The sequence below is a fragment of the Clytia hemisphaerica genome, unplaced genomic scaffold, assembly GCF_902728285.1.
Source record: "Clytia hemisphaerica strain Z4C2 unplaced genomic scaffold, Clytia hemisphaerica genome assembly, whole genome shotgun sequence".
Taxonomy (NCBI): Eukaryota; Metazoa; Cnidaria; class Hydrozoa; order Leptothecata; family Clytiidae; genus Clytia; species Clytia hemisphaerica.
Window position 1 is genome coordinate 120,318 of NW_027104262.1, and position 23,578 is coordinate 143,895.

Below are 23,578 nucleotides of genomic sequence, written 5' to 3' on the forward strand. Positions count from 1 at the left end.
TTTGGCGCTTTATGAAAATAGAATTACTACTATGTTTCACAGGGTTTGTCAAAATTATCTAAATGTATCAAGGAAGGAAAAGATTAAATCTTTCTGCAAATATCTGTCACTTTAAGACTTCAGATTTCTATAGACATATGTTCAAACCAAATCGTGGTAGACCCCAAGGGCATGAGAAGCCAAAGAAACGTACGTTCTTCTAAGTAATTTCAAGAAATGTGTTTTCTTCTCAAGCATACAAGTGCTTAAATACCAAAAAAAGTGTAAATTTTGCTTACAGAAAAGAAAAAGTATAATGCAATAGTGCTAAAAATAATAGGGTAAAAATGTGCATATTTTTCCAACGACCCACGTTTGAATTAAGTGAATCTCAAGTAATTTAATGGAAAGCTCATTGATTTAAGAAAACGGAAATCGATTACCAGTAATGATAAAATGGAGAAATTATCATACAGCACATCAAAACAAAAAAGTTAAAGTGTTGAGAAATTACACAAACAGACTCAAAAAAAACTTTAGCTCCAGAAACTGATAAGCTAACAGACAGGCTCTTTAAAATTTTAAACAAAAGTGAGAAAACCTAAACAAAATAAAGATTAGCACACACAAAAAGATTACAAAGTTAGTTTTAGAAAAAAAATGGTTTGCTATGATAAAAACGTTCCTTTTTTTTAATTTACAAGGGTGTCATTTGATAATTGACACTGAAAAATAAAACATGCTGACATATCAGTTGTTTTTTATATCATTTATTTGATAAAGTAGGTTATAAAAGGGCAGACAAAGCTGATGTGAACCTACAACATAAAATTTAATAAATTTGAATAAAAATGAAAATATTTAAAAATTATATGTTAAAAATCTAAAAAAGGTTCTGACATAAGAGGTTTGATGTGACTGACCAGGACAAGACTGAGAATTAGGTTTGTAAATAAGTAAGATATTAACAAAACGAAGTCGACGAGACTAAGCTTAAAATTGTAGTAAAAAGAGTGCAGAATGTTGTAGTATTGGAGTTTGTTGTTATGTAATGTATGGAAAATCTTACTACCAAATTAAAAGTATCAAGGTTAAATAAGTATGAATAGGTTGGTATATAAAAAAATAGACTACAGAAAAATAAAATCGTTGTGTATGTTAATGAATTGTATACAAATGAAAAATGAAAATTTATTAATCTTAGTTTTGAATTTGGGTATTTATCCCTAAAAAAGCAAATACAATTCCACACCAGCAAATTTTCAATGCTTCTACTCTTTCACCACATACTTATCATATACATGTGACAAACATTTGACGGGCGGACGTGGACGTTTTGATGGTGAACCAGGCACCCTTTTGTTGTACTGTTTCTTTGCCTTGGCAGACATGTTCTGCATGTAGGCCTCGTCAATTTTTGAAACTATTCGATTGTATTTCTTACTGCGCCAGGGCAGAGACCGTACATAGTAAAATGAATCACCGTTTTCGTCCTGTCTATCCTCTTCCGAAGACATCATCTCTGGAACGATGATTTGTGTATATCGAGTCTTATCTTCTTCGCTGATGTCCATGGCACTTAAAGTTTTTTGTCTTCTTTCCGCTTTCTACAGAAAAAGAAAAAAATTGAATATATTTAACAGGAGAGTATTTGCAGGTTATAATAGCCACGACAGCCACTGTCGTTAAGCCATTGTTTGAACCTACGTGCTACTAGCAGTTTTGTGTGGTTTTGGTTAATAAAACAAAATTTGAATGTTTTAGTAACTAAATATGGAAAGACGTTCAAAATTGACGTTGTATGTCTCCTTTGAAACAGTCAAGCGTGACATCAAAATAGCGAAATCATCAAAGACTTGAACTCAAGAAAAGGATCCACTTAATCTTGTCAAAGTTATAATGTAAATGTGAACGCAAGGACAAAACTATTATATCAATTTGGATAAACAAAAGCACAAACAATCAACTATATATTCTGAGGCGCAAGTCTAGATTTAGTTTTTCTTTAAGAACTATATGCCAAAATACTTACGTGTTTTTTCCTTTGACTGTAGGTTTGCTTTTGTTGGATGTTTGGATCTCGTGCTTTTTTTCGCTTAACAGTCTTCTTGTTTTCGAAGTGAATGTTGATAGCCGCTATAATGAAAATTATAAATTAGGGCAAGTGAACTTAATGAACATAAGCTTTTGGTCGAGAATTTCGTGATACTGTTTCATCAGTATACTCTTAACATTTAAAGACACAAAAATTAGATAGGGCCACAGCACAAGCACAATGCATTGGAGTTCGAAGTTAATTACAAAGATACTTTGAAATCAAAAAAGATTATTGCATGAACAGTCTTGCCTTTCATAAGATAAAAAATTAAAAATCATACCGTTAATAATTTTATCTCTGTTTTCGATTTCTGCAAAGATTGGTGTCACAAAGTTTTTCACGTATGTTGTTGTTTTCAGATTGACTTCGTCGAAAGCACTTAAAGGAAAAATACAACTGATTGAATAAAAAGTTCATCCTCTTTATCCAAACATGAAGTAAATAGTATAAACACGCCAATCCTCTTCAAAGATAAGTATAGAGAATAAACAAAGAGTGGAAACAAGAATGCCTGTAAAGTTTGATATGGTCAGAATCAAATATGATTTTGTGCTCATTATGAAAAATGATACTGTGTATTATATCTTCCCCATAAGAAAATAAGATGAAGGTTTTTTAAATTTATATTTTAACAAATGCAGACTGAAAAAAGCCGCATGGGCACAGACAGGACAGTGGTATTACATAAAAATTCTGTACAAATATAAACTTACTGGTGCCCAGGAGAAGAATCCCAATCTTTCAACTGGAGTGAAACTGCTTTTTTGCGGGATGCATATCCTTTTTTCACGTACCACTGAAATGAAGAGTAAAGACAAAATTACATCTAACTAAAAATCCTGAAAAAACCCATAAATAATATTAAAATTCATTTCCAATTTAAATTCAAAGAAAATAAACAAAAATTATTTTGAGAAATATGAAAAGTCACAAAAATATTCAAAAAACTAAAAATTTCCAAAAAAACCCGGGGTCACTCGAACCAGCGACCCCTCGCCTGAGAGCTGATCGATTCACTACACCAAAACGGCTGATCAAATTGCAAAATTCAAATTATTTATTTGCCAGACTGGGACGCGTGAGTTTACCCTAACTATTTAGATCGTATATTCCGCCCTGAAGGGGCCCATAGTATCTATCGCCAAGAATCTGGTCTGAATACAAAAATGCGATATCGCATTTTGAAGGTTTGTTTCTTATATTTTCCTCCCAAGACCTATTCATAATAAAGGCTATTCTCAAAATGAATTCTATAGTAAAACAAGCCGTATATATATAAAAGTTGCGAAGCGATCGAGGCAGGTCACTAAATTCGCAAGTTGCAAGCAAAAAGATAGAAAGTATTGAATGAGCCCGATAAGTTCTTTTTTCTAACGTTATACTTATAGAGGTCTCACCAAACAAAAATGATTTATACCTTATTACATGAATATAAGTATGGAATTTAACGGCCTTGAAATTAACATGAAATTTTCTCAATTCGTGTTAATTCACTTAATTACACGTCTCCTAATACTCATGTAAGGTAAGTAAAAAATATTCGAAGAACATTTTAAAATCGCGTCTTTTGTTCGGGAAAGCTTTTCCACCTGAACCTAAAAAGTAAATTATTTTTAATTTTGGTTTATTTTGACTCATTTTACTTCCGGTTTTAAATTCCTCGTGTTCGAAAATCGAACTTTCGAATCTTTCGAATTTCGAATGTTTCAATAAAAACAAACATTCGAATCCTCCCTGCCATAAATAGTTTTTTATTTGTTAGAATTCCAGGGTGGTAGACAGACTTTCCTCAGTAAATGATTGGTGACTCGATGATAGTATTCATGGTTTCGAAGATTTTTACATGTAAATGTTGATACCAAATCTAGTCTTTATTTTAGAGTCCCTTGCATACAACCAAAACCCAATCAAAACAAAAGAATCCTCGGGGTCAAGCACTATCCAGATTAAACACCAGTCGGTCTATTGAGACAGGAATGTGAAATACTGTACTGAGGAATTTAATCTTTAATAACCATACCCAGTTACGAGTTAGAAATATTGTATCAAGTTACATCATTATTTATACACAAAAATTTAAAAGTTTAAGTTCTATAATTATAATAAAACTATTAGTGGTATAAAATCCTAAAGATAAATATAAAGAAAAACCAGAGAAAAAGAACTAAAATTTAAGAAGATTCTTACAATTCCTTCGACCAGGGTTTGATTCAACAATTAAGCAAAAAACCTCAATATTTTTATAATGGCTGTATTTTCCAAAGTGGTGAAGCATATAGGGTTTTTAATTATAAATCTGCTGGAGACAAATGTTTGACAGTCTTACCATTGATTTAGGATCAAACTCTTCACATTAAAATAATTTTATCAGCTGTAGCACAGAAATTTAAAACAGTTAAAAGTACATCATATAAATATCCATAATATCATGTTTTGATAACTGTCAAGATTTGTTCATGGACACATATTTCGATATTTTACAAGTCATTTTCATTTTCAGCAATTTCTAAAATCCTTTTTACAATCATATGTTTCCTCAATACTTACTTTATCCTGGCCATCAAATGCATATTTATAACAGCAAGCAACCAGAGCCCACATATTTTCGAGCAGCCAAGTCAAGATTTCAAGAACAACGACAAACAATCAGTTCTCTTTTTCACTGAATAAGAGGAGGGATAAATTCTTCCAGATTATCCATAACTTGAATATGTTCGTCCCCATTTCAAAGCATGCTAAAAGGCCAAGTTCACGTTCTTGCTCACTCTCTTTATAGTTATATATATTCGCTTTGCAAAAAAGTTTTTTTCACCACGTATGCAGGTCATTTTTCAGCTTTCCTTTTCTGGAAATGACACAACAACTCTGTTGAGCCTGTCTTGTCAATGAAACCAGATGAAACAATAAAAATTTCCATCTTCTTTCTCCTGTTCTTTCTCTTTGCTACAGTTTCAGCTTCTTCTTTTCAACCAACATCTTACACCGCTTCAACTTTTTCAAAACATTCAACGTTTCATTTTTATTTCTCACAAAAAAGTAAACATTCGAAATTGGAAAGATTCGAAAGTGTCTGTGTTTTCAATGCTCGAGTCAATGCAGCGACTTCTTAAAAGGGAGCACCATGAGAGCAGAGAGAGAGTTTGAGTTCTTTGAACGCTTCGACCGCGCGCTGGTTTTCCGAACCAATCAGCTTTCTGATATGGAGCGGGAGTAAAGAAGCTAAAAATGTACGGGAACGACGGAATATCTTTTATGGAAGTTGCCCTGACTCGGAGATTTTCGGCGCCGTAGAGCGGTTCTTTTTCTCGACGAAGCCATCCTAAATACAATCTACCAAACCGATATTGTAACGCCTCTTACCGCCTCTTACCTGGACGAAAACAACCGGGATCTGAATACTTAATCCACATTTAACAGATGGGAACTAAATTTTCGTTTTCGTCTTGCGCTCCCCTGGGTATATAGAATTTAAAGGTACATGCACACTATAGCAAAACTGCTTCGCTCATGTATATTCGCTTCGCAAAAACCATTACAACAATCTTTTAAATCTTACCCTAACATCATTGGGAACAGTGAGCTTCTCAGGCTTTTTCTTTTGCATTGTTTGCAGCTGTTCTTGAAGTTGTTGATTTTCGTTCTCTAAGTTGCAAAGACTTGTTCTATTTGTGTCACCTGCCCTCATATAATATTTCAATTTTGCGGTGCAAAGAAGCAGTAAAAAATCCAGATAAGGCAAATTATTCTTTGACATAAACCATAGACTAACAGACGTGATCTTAAAAGACCTGAGAATTTTTCTGCCTGCCCGTTAGCCAGCATGCATTTTTCACACCCTATGCGACACGAACAGAACAATTTTTTGATGGCCGCGTTACTTCGTAGCAGCAAATAACAAGTTGCTTAGTGTTTTTTAAGGCAAAAAATCTATCATCGGAAGATCCGGCGTTATTTCCAACTGTCCAAAAAAAGACGAATGACGCGAATACAACTTTATTGTGATCCAGACCTAAAATTGCAGAACATCTGACTACATCGACATAGTAAACCGGAGTTAGTTGAAATTGCAAAAAAAAAACTTACTAGTGTTGGAAGTTCCATTGCCATTGTTTGAAGAAGTGGGTGATGTGTTATTCAGAGGACTGCGATTATTGGTGTGTTCATCATCTTTATTATCATCAGAAGTATTGACATGGCTTTCTTCTTGATTGAAGCTGTTTGAGGACTCATCAAAAGCCTCAACACCACTTAGATCTATTGATCGAAGGCTCGTCGTCACTGCTGCAACTGGTGGAATCGTTTTCAGACGAATCTTCAAGGCTCTGCAACCTTTTTAGCTCCTTCTTTGAGCTTTTTGTTCTTGTAGTCTCTTTGTTGCTATTTGAACTTTTATTTCCAGATGAAGCTTTACTTGTTGCTATTTTAGATGTAGCTTTACTGCTTTGACTGAAAAATTTCGCTGGTTCTGCCATGACAAAATAATTTTACGAGATGAAGAAAACGCGTCTGGACTGCAGATATGTAACTTTGAAACGGCGCTTAATTAAAATTACCGCTACCATCGAAGCTCGGTTTTTCAGTTTCGATCAGGGGGTGAGCTATCACAATATTATTGCCTAAGATCTTCAACTTTAAGGACAAAAAATAACTGGTTGAGTATTAAGTTAAAAATTTATTATCATATGAATTATAATGATACGGAGGAGTTTAAAAATATTTCTTTACGCATATTATTTTTGGCCATGTAAATTAAATTTATTTTTTTGAACCCCCTGATTGCTAAAATTTACGGAAGCCGACTAATTCTTCGCCTTTCAAAATATTTATAAACATGTGGACTCGGTCACAGAAAGATATCTCTATTTACATTCATTGTTAAAAATGGCGGTTGTAAATGGATCACATCACGCTTGTGGCTTTTAAAGTGGTTTTTGCTTTGCTTGTTTTTTGGTTTGTTGTCTACTGTTCGTCTGGACTTTTTAATCCTTCGAAAGTCATTTTAGTTTTGGTATATGAATTTCTTACATTACATTGTAGTTTTGGTATATGAATTTCTTACATTCCTCTATTGACGATGCTATGAATCCCACCATAATCTATCTGGTTTAATGGTTTGTTATCATCTAGTCTGCCAACCCTGGTTGTGCTTTCTTTCTAAAAATTGATAAACCTCCCCTAGTGAAAATCTTAGAAAATCCTGAAACCCCCTTCTCATAGGGGAATGAAGTAAGCAAAAAAGTTCAATTCATGCAATAGACCTTTCCAATAATACCGCGGCCATATAAGTAAGTAAGTATTTATTTACCGCTTTTAACACATCAGAAAATGATACAAGAGGCGGAATCAACAAAATAAAAGGGAAGGAGACCGCCTTATAGCTAAGCTAATCAAAAAGATGCGGCCACCTAAGTGCCGAAAAAATTGAAGCAATAGAAATAGAATAAATTTTACTTTCTTGATTGGGGAGGGGGTGTGCTCAGTATTCCCCAATACAGTGAGTGAAGGCAAGAGATTTAATAAAATCATAATCAGATGAGCTCAAGGTTATATCAGGGTATGATCGCTGTAAACAATTCCATTGTGTTATGCAGGTCTTAGTAAATGATTTGTTACCAAAAGTTATAGTATTAAAGGAAGGAACAAACAGAAGTTTCAATTTTGCTCCTCTGGTACCTTGATTATCATCACCATCAGCATCAAGCTGAATGAAATTAAAAAATTGCAGAAGATCGAAAGGTAATCTGTTGTTCAAGAATTTGTGAACAAAAGAAATATTAAGGCATCTGACAAGGTCGAAGATTTTGATAATTTTAAGATCTAAGAAAAGTGGAGAAGAAGGGCATTGAGAGTTATTAAAGGTCATGAGACGTAAGGCTTTCTTTTGAAGAAAAAAGATAGGTTTTGATGTAGTATTATCAGTGAGACCCCATAGTTGGCAACCATATTGTAAATGAGAATGGAAAAGAGCATAGTAGATATTAATATTCATATTGAAAAGTACGCAAAATAGCAACTATTGCTATGATCGCAGCCAATGAGAGATAATCAAGTAACGGTTGCTATTATGCGTACTTTTCAAATATGGCCGCGGCATTATCGGAAAGATCTATTAGTTCTTTAAACGGCCCGGCGGCGCTATCACAAATATCCTCATTTTGCGTCCTCGTTAGGTCTAAAAAAGTGAGTTGAGTTGGTCGATTGTTTAGCTTCGATCACTTCGATTTTTCATTTAGAGTATTTTGGCTTTTATGACTTTTTTTACGCGCTTTATTATTTCACCTTAACCATAGGCATTATATTGGTCATCATCTTAGCTATATTGTGCCAGACGTACTTAATCGATAATCGGGAGTAATCGATGATTAATCGATAAGTACTTGATGGATTAGATATCGATAATCCGATATAATCGATAAATAATCCCACCTTCAAAAAATCTTCAGTATCGATCAGCAATCGATTATTTCCAAGCTATCGATTACCTATCGATTATCTTTAAACCATCGATCACATATCAATCACTTATCGACTAGGGATAATCGATACATAATCGATATACAATCGATAATCGGCAGTAATTGATAAATAATCGATTAATAATCGAGCTTTTAAAAAATCTTGAGTATCGATTACCTATCGTTTCTATCGCGTGATCGATTTCTAATCCATCGATTACTTATCAATTAATTATCGATCACTCCCGATTATCGATTAAGTACGTCTGGATTGTGATGGCGTATTGCAGTATTGGCGGCCGCCCACGCTTAAACTCGAAAGGAGACACCATTGCAATATCAGATAACTCACACACTAAAGTTCTAAATTAGCTAGCTAATTTCCCAAAATCTTCCCAGCCGGGCATTCGCACGGACTAAATATCCGGGTGAACTAAATATCCGGACGAAATAAATATCCGGGAGTCTGCAAGATGTCAACTTTACACTGTCAAAGAAAAGTGGCGATAAAAGTTTTGAAAACAAAGTGAGGATTGGGAGATTCGGATATAGAACTAATCGAACTTTTTTGCCTAATCGAACTAATTGAACTTAGCCTGGATATCCAGTCAATAAACATTTTTTGATTTTGATATTTTTTGTTGTTTACCGCCTGGTTTACCTAACTCGATTTGCATCCAAAAATTTGGATGCAGTCCGCTTCACTTGCGTTCACTCCGCCAAAATCGTAAGGGCCGCTTTACATGGCAGAGACCTTTTTGAGAGGAAAACAGGATTTAACTAAGATGCTTGGTGTAAATAGGGCCGTCTCTTCAACCGGGGGGGGGGGGGGGGTACTAGGGTTGCGAGCTGACGGGTATGTGCCGCCCCACTTTCGACCCTCGGACCCTTAGCGGGACTGAAAAAGGCCATTTCAATTTCCAAAAAAACATGGTTGGTCATGACGAAACAAACAAACTTTTTATTGGGCTTTGATGTTGTTTTTGGTTATTCTAAATGGCTTTAGGGCTTGTAAGAATACTTTTTATGAATTTTTAGTGGTTGCCCTGGGTGGGAATATAAAGTTTTGGAAACAGGGGTTTCAACTTTCACTTTCTCTAGGTGCACCAAGCTCTGAATTTCAGCTTGGATTCCCAGGCTAAATCGAATTCACGAGAATTCAGCAGCTATAATTTTTGCATATTCTCTCTGGTCTCTAATAGACGGGGGGTTTGGAATAAGCGGCCGGGGGTTGGAAAAAATCTCAAAATCTAATAAGCGGGGGGTTGGAATTAAAATGTCATGGGTGGAAAATTTTGGAAAAGTAGGATAATACAGAAGAATAAGGGCAAAAGAAGGAACTTTCAAAATTATTTTCCCAAAAATTAATTAGCGGGGGGGTTGGAATAAGAATGTCCTGGGTGGAAAATTTTCGAAAAATTAATTTGCGGGGGGACGTCTATTAGAGACCAGAGAGTAATACAATATGGTGGATGGAAAAGCGAAAAGGTCTATCAACTAATTCATTTTTATTTTGCAAAATTTAAATCTAGTGCGCACACGCATAACCTTATAAGCGGACCTTATTCTTAGCATTGGGGGTATTGGCACCCCCGTGTCGCCAATATTAATAAGGGTGTACATGAAAAAACTCATACAGATCTACCTTGATCTACCTCGATTCAAAAAACTTTGCGAATGATGAATCAAAAAGGTGCTTGGCTATTAAACAATTTTTCTGGCTTTAGATTTACAGCGTGTTCCATAAAAAATTACCTCCTTCAAGAGAAGAATAATCCTGTTTTTATAAAAAGCGACAAATAGCTATCAATCATGTTACAAAACTTTTTCTTTATCTGAAACAATACAACACTTAAAAGGTGCCTTGTGAATTATGAATTGGTTAATTTTGTTCCTTTTTTTAACTACTGTACTTTCTATACAAAAAAACTTAATTGATTGACATAATGACAAAATGTGTTTTTATGTAACAGGGGGAGAAAAGTGAAAATGTGAATGTCATTTTTATATATAAATAACATTATACTTTCTCTCAGAGTATTTTTGGAGGTTAGCCTTTGAGTGATTTGTTTTAACTGTTTAGTTTAAATGACTGAGGTACCACTGTCGTAATTACAGGTTCAAAAAAATTTAGCATAGAAGGGATACACATATCGGTATGTAGGGTAAAATAGAAATTAATAATGGGGGTTGGGAGGGAAGAGAATGAAAATTCATTATAGTGAGATTTGATCAAAGAATACATATATCTGAATTTATTGAATGACTGGGGACAATTGGGATGAAATCCCTTCCACTATATACTCTTTCCACAAGAGATTAGAGCTAAATAAAACCACTTATAAGAATATGTTGTTTGTATTGAGTGCCATAATCTCTATGAATTTGAAGAATGCAGAGTTAAATACCGTGGTGAATGGGAATCCAGAAAATGTCCATCAAAGAAATTTCCTAATCATAAATTTAACCATATGCGTGAAAAGATTTGTGGACAGTATCTACTTAAAACAATAACATCCCCGTCTGGTGCCAAACTTCTTTATCCTTTCAAAAGCTACTGTTATCAACCTATAGAAAATTCACTTCAAACATTGATTAGTAGAGAAGGTTTTGAAGAACAGTGTGAAAAATGGAGGAAGAAAGAAACATCAGAGGCCGTTCTCACTGATGTTTATGATGGAAGAGTGTGGAAGTCGTTCAAAAGGAAGGGAGAGCACTTTTTTGCAAAAGAAAGAAATTATGGGCTATTCCTCAATGTGGATTGGTTCCAACCTTTCAAGCATGTTGCAAGCTTCTCTATAGGAGCCATTTACTTAGTCATCATGAATCTTCTTCGAACTGAAAGGTTTCAAAAAAAAAAAATGTAATATTGGTTGGTATTATTCCAAATTTGGTTAAGGAGCCCTCAACAAACACTTTCTTGAAGCCCTTGGTGATTGAGCTGAAGAAAGCATTGACCACTGGTTTTAAGTTAACATCACCAATAACAAATAAAGTTCACCGCTATCATCTTGCATTACTCTGTGTTGGCTGTGATATTCCAGCTTGTAGAAAACTTTGCGGATTTCTTGGTAATTCATTCATTTTAGTACATTAATTTCAGGAGGCTTAACTTTATGGTGGCTAAACTAGGGTCATTTTAATAACTCATTAAGTAAAATCATCTAAGTGTTTTATTACCCGACTGAGCTAAATAATGCATTCTGATTGGCTAAGAGCCGCTCCATTTGACTGTGACAGAGAGAAAGAAATTTATTCTCTTTGTACTTCAATATCTAAGTTTTCTTCCCTGTAATTAAAATTATTGTATTGCTAATCAAGGTTGCTCCAGATGCACTAAGACGTTCCCTGGTGAAGTTGGCAAAGATGGCAATATGAATTATAGTGGTTTTGATACTAGCAAATGGGATAAGAGAACAACCCAAGAACACCGTAAGCAGATGATTGAAATACTTGCATGCCCAACACAAGGAGAAAGACTTCAAAAGGAAAGTGAATATGGAACTCGGTATTCTGTCCTTGCTGAACTTTCCTATTTTGACACCATAAGAATGTCAATAATTGATCCAATGCATAATCTTTTCTTAGGTAATTATTTTCTTCTATGTACCTTTTAAGAGAATAAATTAATGCCAGAATGAATTTACGCAGAATTATTTATTTTTTATGTTTTGCAGAATAAATTAATGCAAATTGGCCTTTTTTAGGGATATTTTGGAATCAATTAAGGCAAAATAGAGTTTCCAATTTGTTGAAAATCGCCCTAAATGTTGGCAAAAATCTCTCAAAGGAACCCAAAAGTGTCAAAAACTTTTCTCTCAAAAATATGCAGAATTTTTTAATGCAAACAATTGAAATTTAATTTTGCGAGTTAAGACCAAATTAGCATTAATTAATTCTGGATTAATTTATTTTTGCATTTATTTATTCTCTTAAGGTAATATATTTTAATTAGGCAACAAACATGAGTCTTGGTTTTTGCCTACTTTTCTCTTTAGTCCTCCCTTGAAGTGTAATTTTCCCCTACTCAATTACGCCCTTCCCTTAAAATTATAGAACAAAATCAAAATGGCATCACTTCTTATAACTTTGCTCTCATTAATTGGTATGCATTTTATCTAGATGGGACTTGATTTGATTTGACAAGCTTAGACAAAATTCACTTAAGTTCCCACCAAAATTGAATATTTTGTTCACTCGCCAAATTGAAATCAAGTTCTTATGAAGTAAGTACTGGCCTAATAAAGAATCATCAGGATTTTAGCTGCGCCAAAATTAGTTCCTTTAATGCAGATAGATTAATATTAAATTTTTTACTCAATTTCAGGGACATCCAAAAAGATTTTAAAAGTTTGGAAAGAAAATGGCCTGTTGTCAAAGAAAGACTTTGCAACTTTGCAAGAAAAAGTTGATGAGGTCATCGTCCCATCGGATGTTGGAAAACTTCCAAAGAAGATTCAAAGCTCGTTTGATGGTTTCAATGCAGACGAATACAAAAATTGGACCTTGCTCTATTCTATGTTTGCCCTATACTCTGTGGTTCCAAAAGCAGATGTCGATTGTTTTCGAAAATTTGTCCTTGCTTGCCAACACTTATGCCATAGAATCATTACATTGTCAGATGTTGACAAAGCACATAATTTACTTATCGAATTTTGTGAAGATTTCCAGAACAGATATGGGGAAACCAAAGTCACATGTAATATGCATCTCCATGGGCATCTTCAAGAGTGCGTACTAGACTTTGGTCCAATCTACTCCTTTTGGTTGTTTTCTTTTGAACGGTGAGAATGAATAAAGGAATTACATTTTTTGCCAGTCTTTTAATTATAATACTTCCTTTTGTAAACTTTTGATTATTCTATAGTTTCCTGGGGTCTGGAACCCCTCCTAGTGAGACAGTTCTATTTACATAAGTAGCCAAAGAGGTAACAATTATTAAGTACCTTACAATTTTAGGTTTTTTTACTTAAATTCATAGGCAAACAACTAGAAAAGTACCGCCCCAGGCAAAATTTTTTTAAATTTCAAGAAACTTTGATGATTCTTGTCTGCAGGTTTTCAAAAAGAATATATCAGAGACCCCCTATAAAATTGAACCCCCCCCCCCCACTAAAGGCAAGTCCTGAATTTAGAAGGGGGGGGGGTGAAAATTCATAACAATTTGTTAAGAAGTCACTTTTTCAATTCAATTCTCAGGTACAATGGATTACTTGGAAATGCCCCAACAAATAAGCGTGAAGTAGAACCTCAGATAATGAGGAGGTTTCTTCGAGATGGAAGTGTTTTAAATTTGGAAAAACCAGAAATGTTCAATGAGGAGTTCAATGGTTTTATCTCACAAATGTCCAATCCTGAGCGTGGTACTTTGAATGAAATTTCATTGTTCAATCAAATTTCAACAACCAAACTTTCATCAAGGTATCACTTTCAGTTAGATCTTTTATTTTTATACATACCTTAGCTCCTTACTTGAAATCTGAAGAAAACCTTTTTCAAGCTTTAGTGTCAGTTCTCAACTTCAGTATTGTATTATCGGGTAAATTTTCTGAAATACTCTGGTTTCTTATCTCCCAATTGATTTTATTTGAAATTTAGACTAACTGACCCCTCAGGATCGTGCTGGTATGAAACTAATACCAACATTGAAGCGCCAAAAAAGTCTTTCCTATACACCCTGACAGAGCTGGAAGTCGATAGACTTTCAAAAGTCTACAAATACTTGTATGGCGACAGTGGCATTTGGTCAAACATGGTTGTCCCAACTTCGTCCCACAAAACTTCGGAACTTTTGGTGGCGGGAGAAATTTTTGGATCGATATCATCAAGAAATTGTCGTTCATCCTACATCCGAGCCTTTTGGGCCGACAAGAATGGGGAAATCTTAAAATTTAAAGATTATGGTGAAAACAACCCAAGAGTGGGAATCATTTCAGAATTTTTAAAGCATAGCTTTTTGATAAATGGAGAAGTCTTTACGCATTGGTTTGCTCGTGTTGAATGGTGTCTATCCTTCTCCTCATCATCTGGTGTTACTAACTACTTTGGGGATCCTGTTGAGTGTTGGCAAGCACACGGTAGAGTCGATAATGGTCCAGCATCGTTTATACCTGCATTCCGGATTTTAGATAAATGTGTTCATTTGACTCAAAAAGTTAAGGGTAAAGATGCTTTGGTGGTTATACCCAGAATCAGGAATTCCTCTTTCTAATCGAACATTTAATGTTTTGCTTTTCCTTAGCTAATAAACCGAGGTTCTAATTTTCTACGACCAACCTGTATATAATTTTTTTTCATCATAGCTTATAATATTTTGTTGACAATAAATTTCTTAGATATCTTGTTATCCTGTCTTCATTACCCCCTTTTCCTTTTATCCAGTTAATGAAACTTAGGAATTAATGCAATATTTATTGCAACCTGTCTTCTGCGTCATTTGATGTTTTGGAAGTTTTTACCTTGATCGCCCTATCACACCATTTAAATTAAATGAATTTTCATTTTAGCAATACAACAATACTAAAATGTCACAAGAAGACAAAAAGAAAGAATTAATAAGAGAACTTGTAGATTTGGTTCCGCCTGGTGTTTCGAAATCACAAAAGGCAAATCAAAGGAGAAAGATGAGACAAATAGCTGCTTCTCTAACGGTACGTAGTGTGCTAGGTAGTTCTTTGTAACCTTTGAATTTTATATCATTTTGAAAGATAATTTTTGGGTTTTAAATTTAATTCTCCGATGTTCACTCTTGAATTGCTTGGTTTTGATTCGTTTGATTGGGATCGTCTATTTTTTTTTTCAATTTACAGATTGAAATTGACAAACTATGTCAAACACGAACTATGGACGAGATATTTAACTACCTTCGAAGAGTTTACTACGTTCGATACAGTTTGTACAAGTCAAACCCGGCTACAGTAAGTTTAACTGGTCCTTGTAATAGATCCACTTTGAAAACTCATTGAATTCTTTAATCTACAAAGTAGACATAGTGTGTAGCTCCTACCCAGTATATTGGAGAGGCTTTGGTTGGTTTGGTTTCTTGTATTTCAATTACCAGAAGTTTACAGATTTTAGTCGGGGATAAGATAAGATAAACTGTGACAGCTTATTTTACAGTTTGCTATTATTGTAAAAATTACCTATCTAAAAATATCATGTTTTAAATTTGAGAAGATTTCGCAACTTTGATGCAAAGCTTAGTAGAAGAACTTCTGTAGTTTTTAAAGCACCCACGTTGTCTTACATATGGCCTTGCCCCTTTGCACACTGTGGTACTATCTAAATTTGAAAATTGCTTTTTTAAGGATGATCGTCAACTGGTAATTGCTGACGGAACACAGGCCAATTCTATTGTGGAAAATAGCTGCCAAAATCCTCCTCGTGTTTCCAAGGTACCTTTTATTCGGACTTTACCAGCTTACATTTTAATCATTTGAATGAGTTGAAAAAGAACAATAATGGTTAAAAATTTCTATTCGCGTCATACCTTCTTTTTCTTAGGGCTTTATTTGGAAAATCAACCCACAATTTTTTATAAGGACCCTGTATTCTTCCCACCTCGAGCACATGGGATAGAAAAGATAAAAAGGCAAGCTTTATATGATTTTCTTATTTGTTTTCAGGATGACTTACCGCAATCGATGCTTAACTCGAATAATTTCATAGATGTATTATCGAAAGAGAGCTTTACGAAGCTTTATGCGATGTTCTGGTGAAAGAAATTGATGAAAAGCGCTTGAGCAAATATTTTTCTTCCAGAACTACTACGCTTTGCAACTCTGCATCATGCTCTGGTCTGGTTGGAATGCTGCAAGAAGACATATCCTATACAGATATTGACATCGTTGACGCCACACAATTTAGTATTTTTAAGCAAGTAGAAGCAGGTTTTTTTAACCCATCAGCAAGCTTTTACATAGCTTCCATGAATGGAAAAGAGGTCATAGTCAAGACAATTCTCCAGGAGAGTGCTAGAGAATGCTACATCTTATTAGGCTATGAGTTGAAAATATTGTCTTATGTCGGCTCGCATTCCAATATAATCAAGGCAGTTGGTCTCACGAAGCTACATGGAAAACCCTATTCTGTTTTTGATCGGATAAATCTGAGTACAACCATGGATGAACAGATGAGCTCCTCCCTAAGGACACTGCCGTCCCATGTTTCTGGTATAATTATGAGGCGTTGTATTAAAGGAGCTTGCTTCCGTTCTGGACTTTATTCATGGCCGTGATGTAATCTTGAATAACATCACTGGATATAATATAATCGTGTCTTGGATACAAGAAAGAGACTACCGAGTTCCACTGATCGTTGACTTTTCCTCTGCTTGTCATTTGAAAGGTGTCAAGGTTTTAAGTAACACAATGGCCATGAAATTGAGTACTTCGAGCAATTTGCCGTTAGACGTAATCAATAGAAAGTCATGCCCTTCCATCGAATCAGACAAGTACTGTCTGGGTATTCTTCTTTGGGAATATTCCAGGTATTTGAAGGACGATGATGAACGAGCAATGCTGTCAAGATTTACGAAAGCTCTCATGAGTTATCGAAGTTTTAGTATTATGGATATGTTTCAGAATTATTATTGTCAAACCTTTGTCTAAATATTTCAATTTTAAAGACTTATATAGTCTCTGTGTGTTCTTATCTGTCAACATAAAAGCGATCTTGTGAGCATGAAATTTTATTTAAAACAATGCGATTGTTTCACGACTTGAGGAACGACCGTTGTGTCTGTTTATCTGTCAACCTAAAAGCGATCTTGTGAGCACGAAATTTTATTTAAAACAATGCGATTGTTTCACGACTTGAGGAACGACCGTTGTGTCTGTTTATCTGTCAACCTAAAGGCGATCTTGTGAGCACGAAATTTTATTTAAAACGGTGCGATCGTTTGTCGTTCATAGTCATTCATTAAAGGCGTGCAAGTACATGTTTGTGTCAAAATTCCAAAATTTTTCCGCTTTTAAAAAAAGTCGATCGTGTTAACAAAAGAGTCAGTTATTGAAATTTGGTAATTTTGAAACCCTGTAAGAGATTTCCTGGAGTTTTTAAAGGAACTCCACCCAGCTGCACGTTCCGTTTCCATTTTTTGCGTCGTTCTCTCCTCCTGGGCTCCATCTCTGTAGTGTCTCTTTTTTAACAGAATATGCCGCGATTATTGGTATAGTATTTGTTTCTGTAATTTAAGTACGCAGTTCCCTTGTAATTTTGTACTTTATTCATAAGTCGGCATCTATTTTCAAGAAATACTTTTAAACTTAAAAGAAGAATATTTGTATTACAACCTCTATAAAATTCCACTTTTTGGTAAATACTCGATTCCTGATTTACTTCAAGAATCTTCAAATTCTTTTGCGATTTTGCAATTCGCCTCTTTTGCAAATTATTGGAAAGGGTCAAATACCGCACCCAGCGGCTTATGCCCATAACTATCGGGGGATGTCAGGGGAAAGTGACGAAAATTTTGAGGGGTGACAAAATTTTCCCCCGACGAAATCTTTCCCCGATAGTTTATCACCCGACAAAAACTTACACTCAATTTTTTATCCCCCGACCAAAACTTTTACCCGATTTTTTGAAGTACGCCAACCAAAATTTAAAATTTACTTTTTTACACCCTGAATTACAGAAATTAGTGTTTTAAACGTCAAATTACAAGATCTTTTTTGGAGCTAGCAAAGGAAACCAATTCATTTGGGCGCAATTTAGTCGGGTGGAATTGACTAAATTGAAGATTTGGTCGGGGAAAAGTGACGAAAATGCCTCTAGGTGACTAAAATTTTCCCGACTATAAAAAATCCCGACTAAATAAAACTCCGACATTTTTTTCCGGTTAGTGTAAAACGCAGGTCACAGGTCACAGGTCGCAGGTCACAGGTCACAGGTCAGTGATGACAGGTTGACTCTAATTAATGTCATTGCAGAGGAAAATGTTTGGAAAACACAAAGAATTGTCAAAAACATAATTCTCAAGCAATTTCATCCATATAAAACCATTTCAAACATCAAAATTTAACCATGTGCTTTTATCGATCTTTCGCAGTTTGTGCCGTGTATAACGCAGACCAGAAAATATTTGAAAACATATTATACGTATAACAGGTATATTACATATTGTAATGTTTGTAATGTTATATGATGGTTACATATAATAAAACACATCGCTCTAAATCTACCTTCTCAGAGAACTCACGAGCTTCTGATTGGTGTAATTTTATATCCAGCCATATTGTTATCATCACATTCGGTATGCTAAAGATTTTTGGTGTTTTTCTCTTGCAAGACATGATATTTTGTGATTCTGTCAATATTTTTGTCAAAAATTGTCATTAAGTCATTAAAATAACAATTGAATGATTAATTAGTTTCATCCTTCTAAAACCACTCTCTTAGGGACCTCACAAGCTTCTGATTGGTGCCGTTTTATATCCATTCACACTATCAACATCACATTCTGTATTATAAATATTTTTCGTGTTTTTGTCTTGTTAGGCATTATATTTTATGATTTTGTCATTATTTTTGTAAGTAAGTGTCACTAGGTTGTTATTCTATTGTCATTTTATAATATCTAAATAACATGTATTACTTTTTTGTAATTTAATGCGTTATGTATTGATGTTATGTTATGTATATGTTATGATCTTATTATCTTTTTTTCCGGTCTGCACTTTGTTGACCTGTGACCTGTGACCTGTAACCTGTGACCTGTGACCTGCGACCTGTGACCTGTGACCTGCGTTTTACACTAACCGATTTTTTTCGGTAATATTGGTTAAAAGATTTTAGAAAACATCATAATGATAAAAGTTTACGTGATAAAACATGATGTATTTATTTTGAAATTTTTCAAAAAACATGATGTATAGTGATGGAATATATAAAAACATCATGTTAGATGTTATCTTTAAAGTCAAAATATCACGTTATCAAAACGCCGATTTTGGAAAACATCAATTTTCATGCAGTGTTATTTGCGCCGATGCAGAAAAGTGTTTCGACCAACTCTGGCTGGATGGCTGTCTAGTAGACCTGAAGGACTGTGGCATGAGAGAGAGAAACCCAATTATTAAAACAGCTAAACCAAAGGGCAAGAATGACGGTTCTGACACCTTGTGGAGAGACCGAAGAATTTCAGGTTGAGGAAGTAGTTAAGCAAGGTACAATATTTGGACCATTGCTGTGCTGCTGCAACACATCAAAGATAGCAGAAATTTGAGAAGACGCAAGAACAGTAGTCAGCCCAAACCTATATATAGCCCCCGTAGATAATATTACAGCTGCAGGGACTCCCTCATTGGTTAAGTGTGTTGGGAGAAAGTTGCAAATAATGGAGCATGAAAAGCGGTTCACTTTCAACACGGGAAAAACAAATTACCTGATAACTAAAACCGGAAAGAGGAAAGACGAGGTTCAAGAGCTGGATATGGATGTCAAAAGAGGAGAAATTGAAAGAGTTGCAAGCTACAAAATCTTAGGCAACTGGATCGCAGAAGATGGCAAACTTTCTGAGCAGTCAAAGGAAATTGAAAGACGCAGTTGGGCTATGTTAAATGAGCTGAAAAGAACAGTGAAGGAAGAATGGTTGGGATCAATGTCCACAGATGCAGCACTGCTAGTTTATGAGAGAACAGTCGTCCCAACTCTGATATACAACCTGGAATGCTGGACAAGGATTGAAGAATTAGAAAAAATCCAAGCGAGAATACTTAAGTCCATACTAAGAATGCCATCATAAACACCTTACTTTGGCATCCTGAAAGAGACTGGGATATGGTCGATTGAAAAGGTGGTCTATCACAGAATGATGCTCTATCAAAACCTTATAACGTAAGCCAAAGACAGATAGTTTTAAAATATTACAGTGTAATATGGACTTTTTGAAAGTGTAGGATGTCATAACTAAAAGTGGTAAAGAATACAATCCATTTTTACAAAAATGTCACTAATTTATAATTCACTACTACTTTTCATACATTCATGCAATCAAAAAAGCAAATCATGCAATGACTTCAAACCCCTTGAAACATTCCAATATTATTAGATTATAAGACAGCGATCACAAACTTTCCATGCATTTCATTTTGCCAGGAACATGTTTAAGAATTTTGAGGAAAATGCTGTGAAAGAGCTCATTTTATCTGGAAATTATTTAAAGTATTTGAACTGAATAATGACCACCAGCAGCAGTGAATTTGAATTTTTCTACTACTGACTTACCGTCAACTGCTCCAACTTGGGACAAGTGTACGCAAACCAAGGATCAAGCGTACAAGGAGATTTTGTTCTATGAGGTGGTGATAACCAAATGACGCGAAGAACTATACGATTTCAGGTAAGGAATGAACGAAGACTTTCAACTTGTTAATTTCGTCTACAAAACGTTGTTACTAAAAGTGGTAACGATAGGTAACGACAGGTAACGATGAAGTAACGGTCAGTAACGATGAAGTAACGCAAGTAACGAAGTAACGATGAGGAAAAAGCTGAAAATAGTGGCCCTGAGTTGTCGAACCCAGTGATTTTGGGAGAACCTAACGACTTTGGTTAATCTCTTCAAGATGATTGTACAGCAGGATCTGATGGTTCTGGTGAATATGACTGTGGAGATAATAAATCCAATCGTTTTTATTGTAAATTGGTGTTTGTGAATAAACTGGAAGACTTGACGGCTTGGTGAATCAATGGTGTTGGCCAATGCAATGATGGAATCAATAGTTCTGGTCAATGCAATGATGGAATCAATTGTGCTGGTCAATGCAATGATGGAATCAATTGTGCTGGTCAATGCAATGATGGAATCAATTGTGCTGGTCAATGCAATGATGGAATCAATGGTGCTGATCAATACAATAATGGAATCAATGGTGCTGGTCCATGCAATGATGGAATCAAAGGTGCTGGTCAATCCAATGATGGAACCAACGGTGCTGGTCAATGCAATGATGAAATCAACGGTGCTGGTCAATGCAATGATGGAATCAACGGTGCTGGTCAATGCAATCCAACAACCAGCACCATTGATTCCATCATTGCATTGACCAGCATCATTGATTCGAGCATTTAAAGCAACTTGGGGTTTGTGCAAAATGTGAGTATATTTATTTTTTTTTTATAACCATCATCTTTATAAGAATACAATCCGTAACTTTTAATTCAAGGGGTATTGACTCAGGGGGGCACGTAGTTACTACAAGACAGTATGAGACTTACTACCGTGGTGGTACTGTATTCAGAAGTTATGAAAACAGTTACTACAGTTTAGTAACTGCTGTTTGGGGGTAGGGCCAAACACTAAAACTAGCACTTTTGGTGTGGTAAGTGCTTATATTTTAATTCTTTTTAAAGAACTTTCAAAATTTTTCACAAAAAATGAATTTTTTTGTGAAAACATTCTTTGTTAAAAATGGACGAAAAAAAATTTGAAATTTTTCTCAGACCCAACTTTGAAATTATGCTTTCCGTAATTATGAAATGTTCTCCAACAGCTTTTAACCAAGTAAATTAAAAGAAAATCTAGCACAGAATGGCTTTAGGTTGAAAAATAATCGCAATTTAGGGTAATCTCGAGCATGTTTTTGATGATATTACTCAAAAACAGGGGTGGTACCTGGAAATCTTTTCAGAAAACAGTTACTACCAAGGTGTAGTGTCCTGTGAGGAGAAAAAAAATATCAATACTTTACCATATGAAAGAAAATCACCAAAAAGCGACAAGGTGATCCTACCTAAAACCAAAATTTTCTAATAATGCCTCAATGAGGTGTCATCAAGTAAGAGCATGCTAGTTTTAGTGACTCAGATCGGCTTCTCATTTCCTGATATAAAGGAACTTACACTTTTGAATAGTAAATCTAAATGAGTTAGGGAGAGTTCTTATGATATTCTAGTAAATCTAAGATCTAACTTCAGCATTTCAATATTTCCATTGCATGTTTCGATGCAGCACCAAAAGTGGTTAATAATAGGTTCTATCCACTCAATCAGATCTTCGTTCTCCTTGGCTTTGCACACCTTTGCAAGGGCTTTGCGGATTGACTTTGACTTGTGCCACACATCTAGCGAGTGAAATAGTTTTGCATAGGCTTCTGGGTGAGTCTTTTGCAAGTATTTCAGTGCTTTAATTATCGTCGTTGAAGCATCTGTTGTGATCTCAGAGAGATCAATTACACCTTTGAGCCTTAGTAGCAGTCTAATCAGTCCTTCCTTATCCATCCGGGTTGAGATACCTTCCGTCTCACGTTGGTCAAGTACCTCCAGATCAACAATCATTTTCGACAAGTACTCCATTAGAACATAAGTGCAGTATTGGGCACAATGCCCAGGCGAATCACTTCGACCATCACCGCTGAGAGTTACATCCTTGTGAAGGGTTAAGGATCTTTTTCGATTCAGTCATCATTTCTTCCCAAATACTTTTGACTTCTGGAGAGAGGAATAAATTTTGATTTTGGAAATAGGTTGACTTGGATGGAATCACAATTTTTAACGCTTTACATAAATGGTGAAAGTTCATCCAATTTTTCCTGTAACAAGAACTGAACTAGTAACCAAAATGTTATTCAAATATACAGGTGTAGAGTGCCTTCTGTCAATCATCTCAGAGGAGCACCAACGGCCAACGTGATCTGATGGGCAATTCCGTTTTAACGTTTTAACAGGGGGGTCAAGCCTCAGGGTACTAAAGCATAGCCTAGAGAGGGTACTTATCGAAAAATATTTTGACTCATACCACCCACCCAAATAAGTACCCGGGTACTTAATGACTTTTCCCTTCTAGACCCTATACCCACCCAAAAAGTACCCGGGTACTTAAGGACTTTTCTCTTCTAGACCCCATACCAACCCAAAAAGTACCCGGGTACTTAAGGACTTTTCCTTCTTAGACCCTATACCTACAAAAAATAAATTTATTACTTATTAATCTTTCTCAATTCTACACTCATCAAAATTAAACCAACCCTTATAACTGTTAATTAAGTTTTCAAACGAAAAAAAACGCACCCAAACAGACCCAAACCAAAAAAAAAACAAAAGC

General features: G+C 35.1%; 2 protein-coding genes across 2 annotated transcripts; one reads left to right on the plus strand and one right to left on the minus strand.

Moving 5' to 3' along the window:
* Positions 1–1,042: 1,042 nt before the first annotated feature.
* Positions 1,043–5,762, minus strand: LOC136816637 (uncharacterized). The gene is made up of 5 exons (XM_067072972.1): positions 5,634–5,762; positions 2,791–2,873; positions 2,358–2,455; positions 2,012–2,115; positions 1,043–1,586 (listed from the first exon to the last, which is right to left on the minus strand). Exons 1-5 carry the CDS (start codon positions 5,760–5,762, stop codon positions 1,251–1,253), a joined length of 750 nt encoding a protein of 249 aa, XP_066929073.1. The 3' UTR covers positions 1,043–1,250.
* Positions 5,763–15,142: 9,380 nt separating this feature from the next.
* Positions 15,143–17,424, plus strand: LOC136816658 (uncharacterized). The gene is made up of 4 exons (XM_067072990.1): positions 15,143–15,182; positions 15,342–15,449; positions 15,840–15,926; positions 16,158–17,424. Exons 1-4 carry the CDS (start codon positions 15,156–15,158, stop codon positions 16,248–16,250), a joined length of 315 nt encoding a protein of 104 aa, XP_066929091.1. The 5' UTR covers positions 15,143–15,155; the 3' UTR covers positions 16,251–17,424.
* Positions 17,425–23,578: the final 6,154 nt, after the last annotated feature.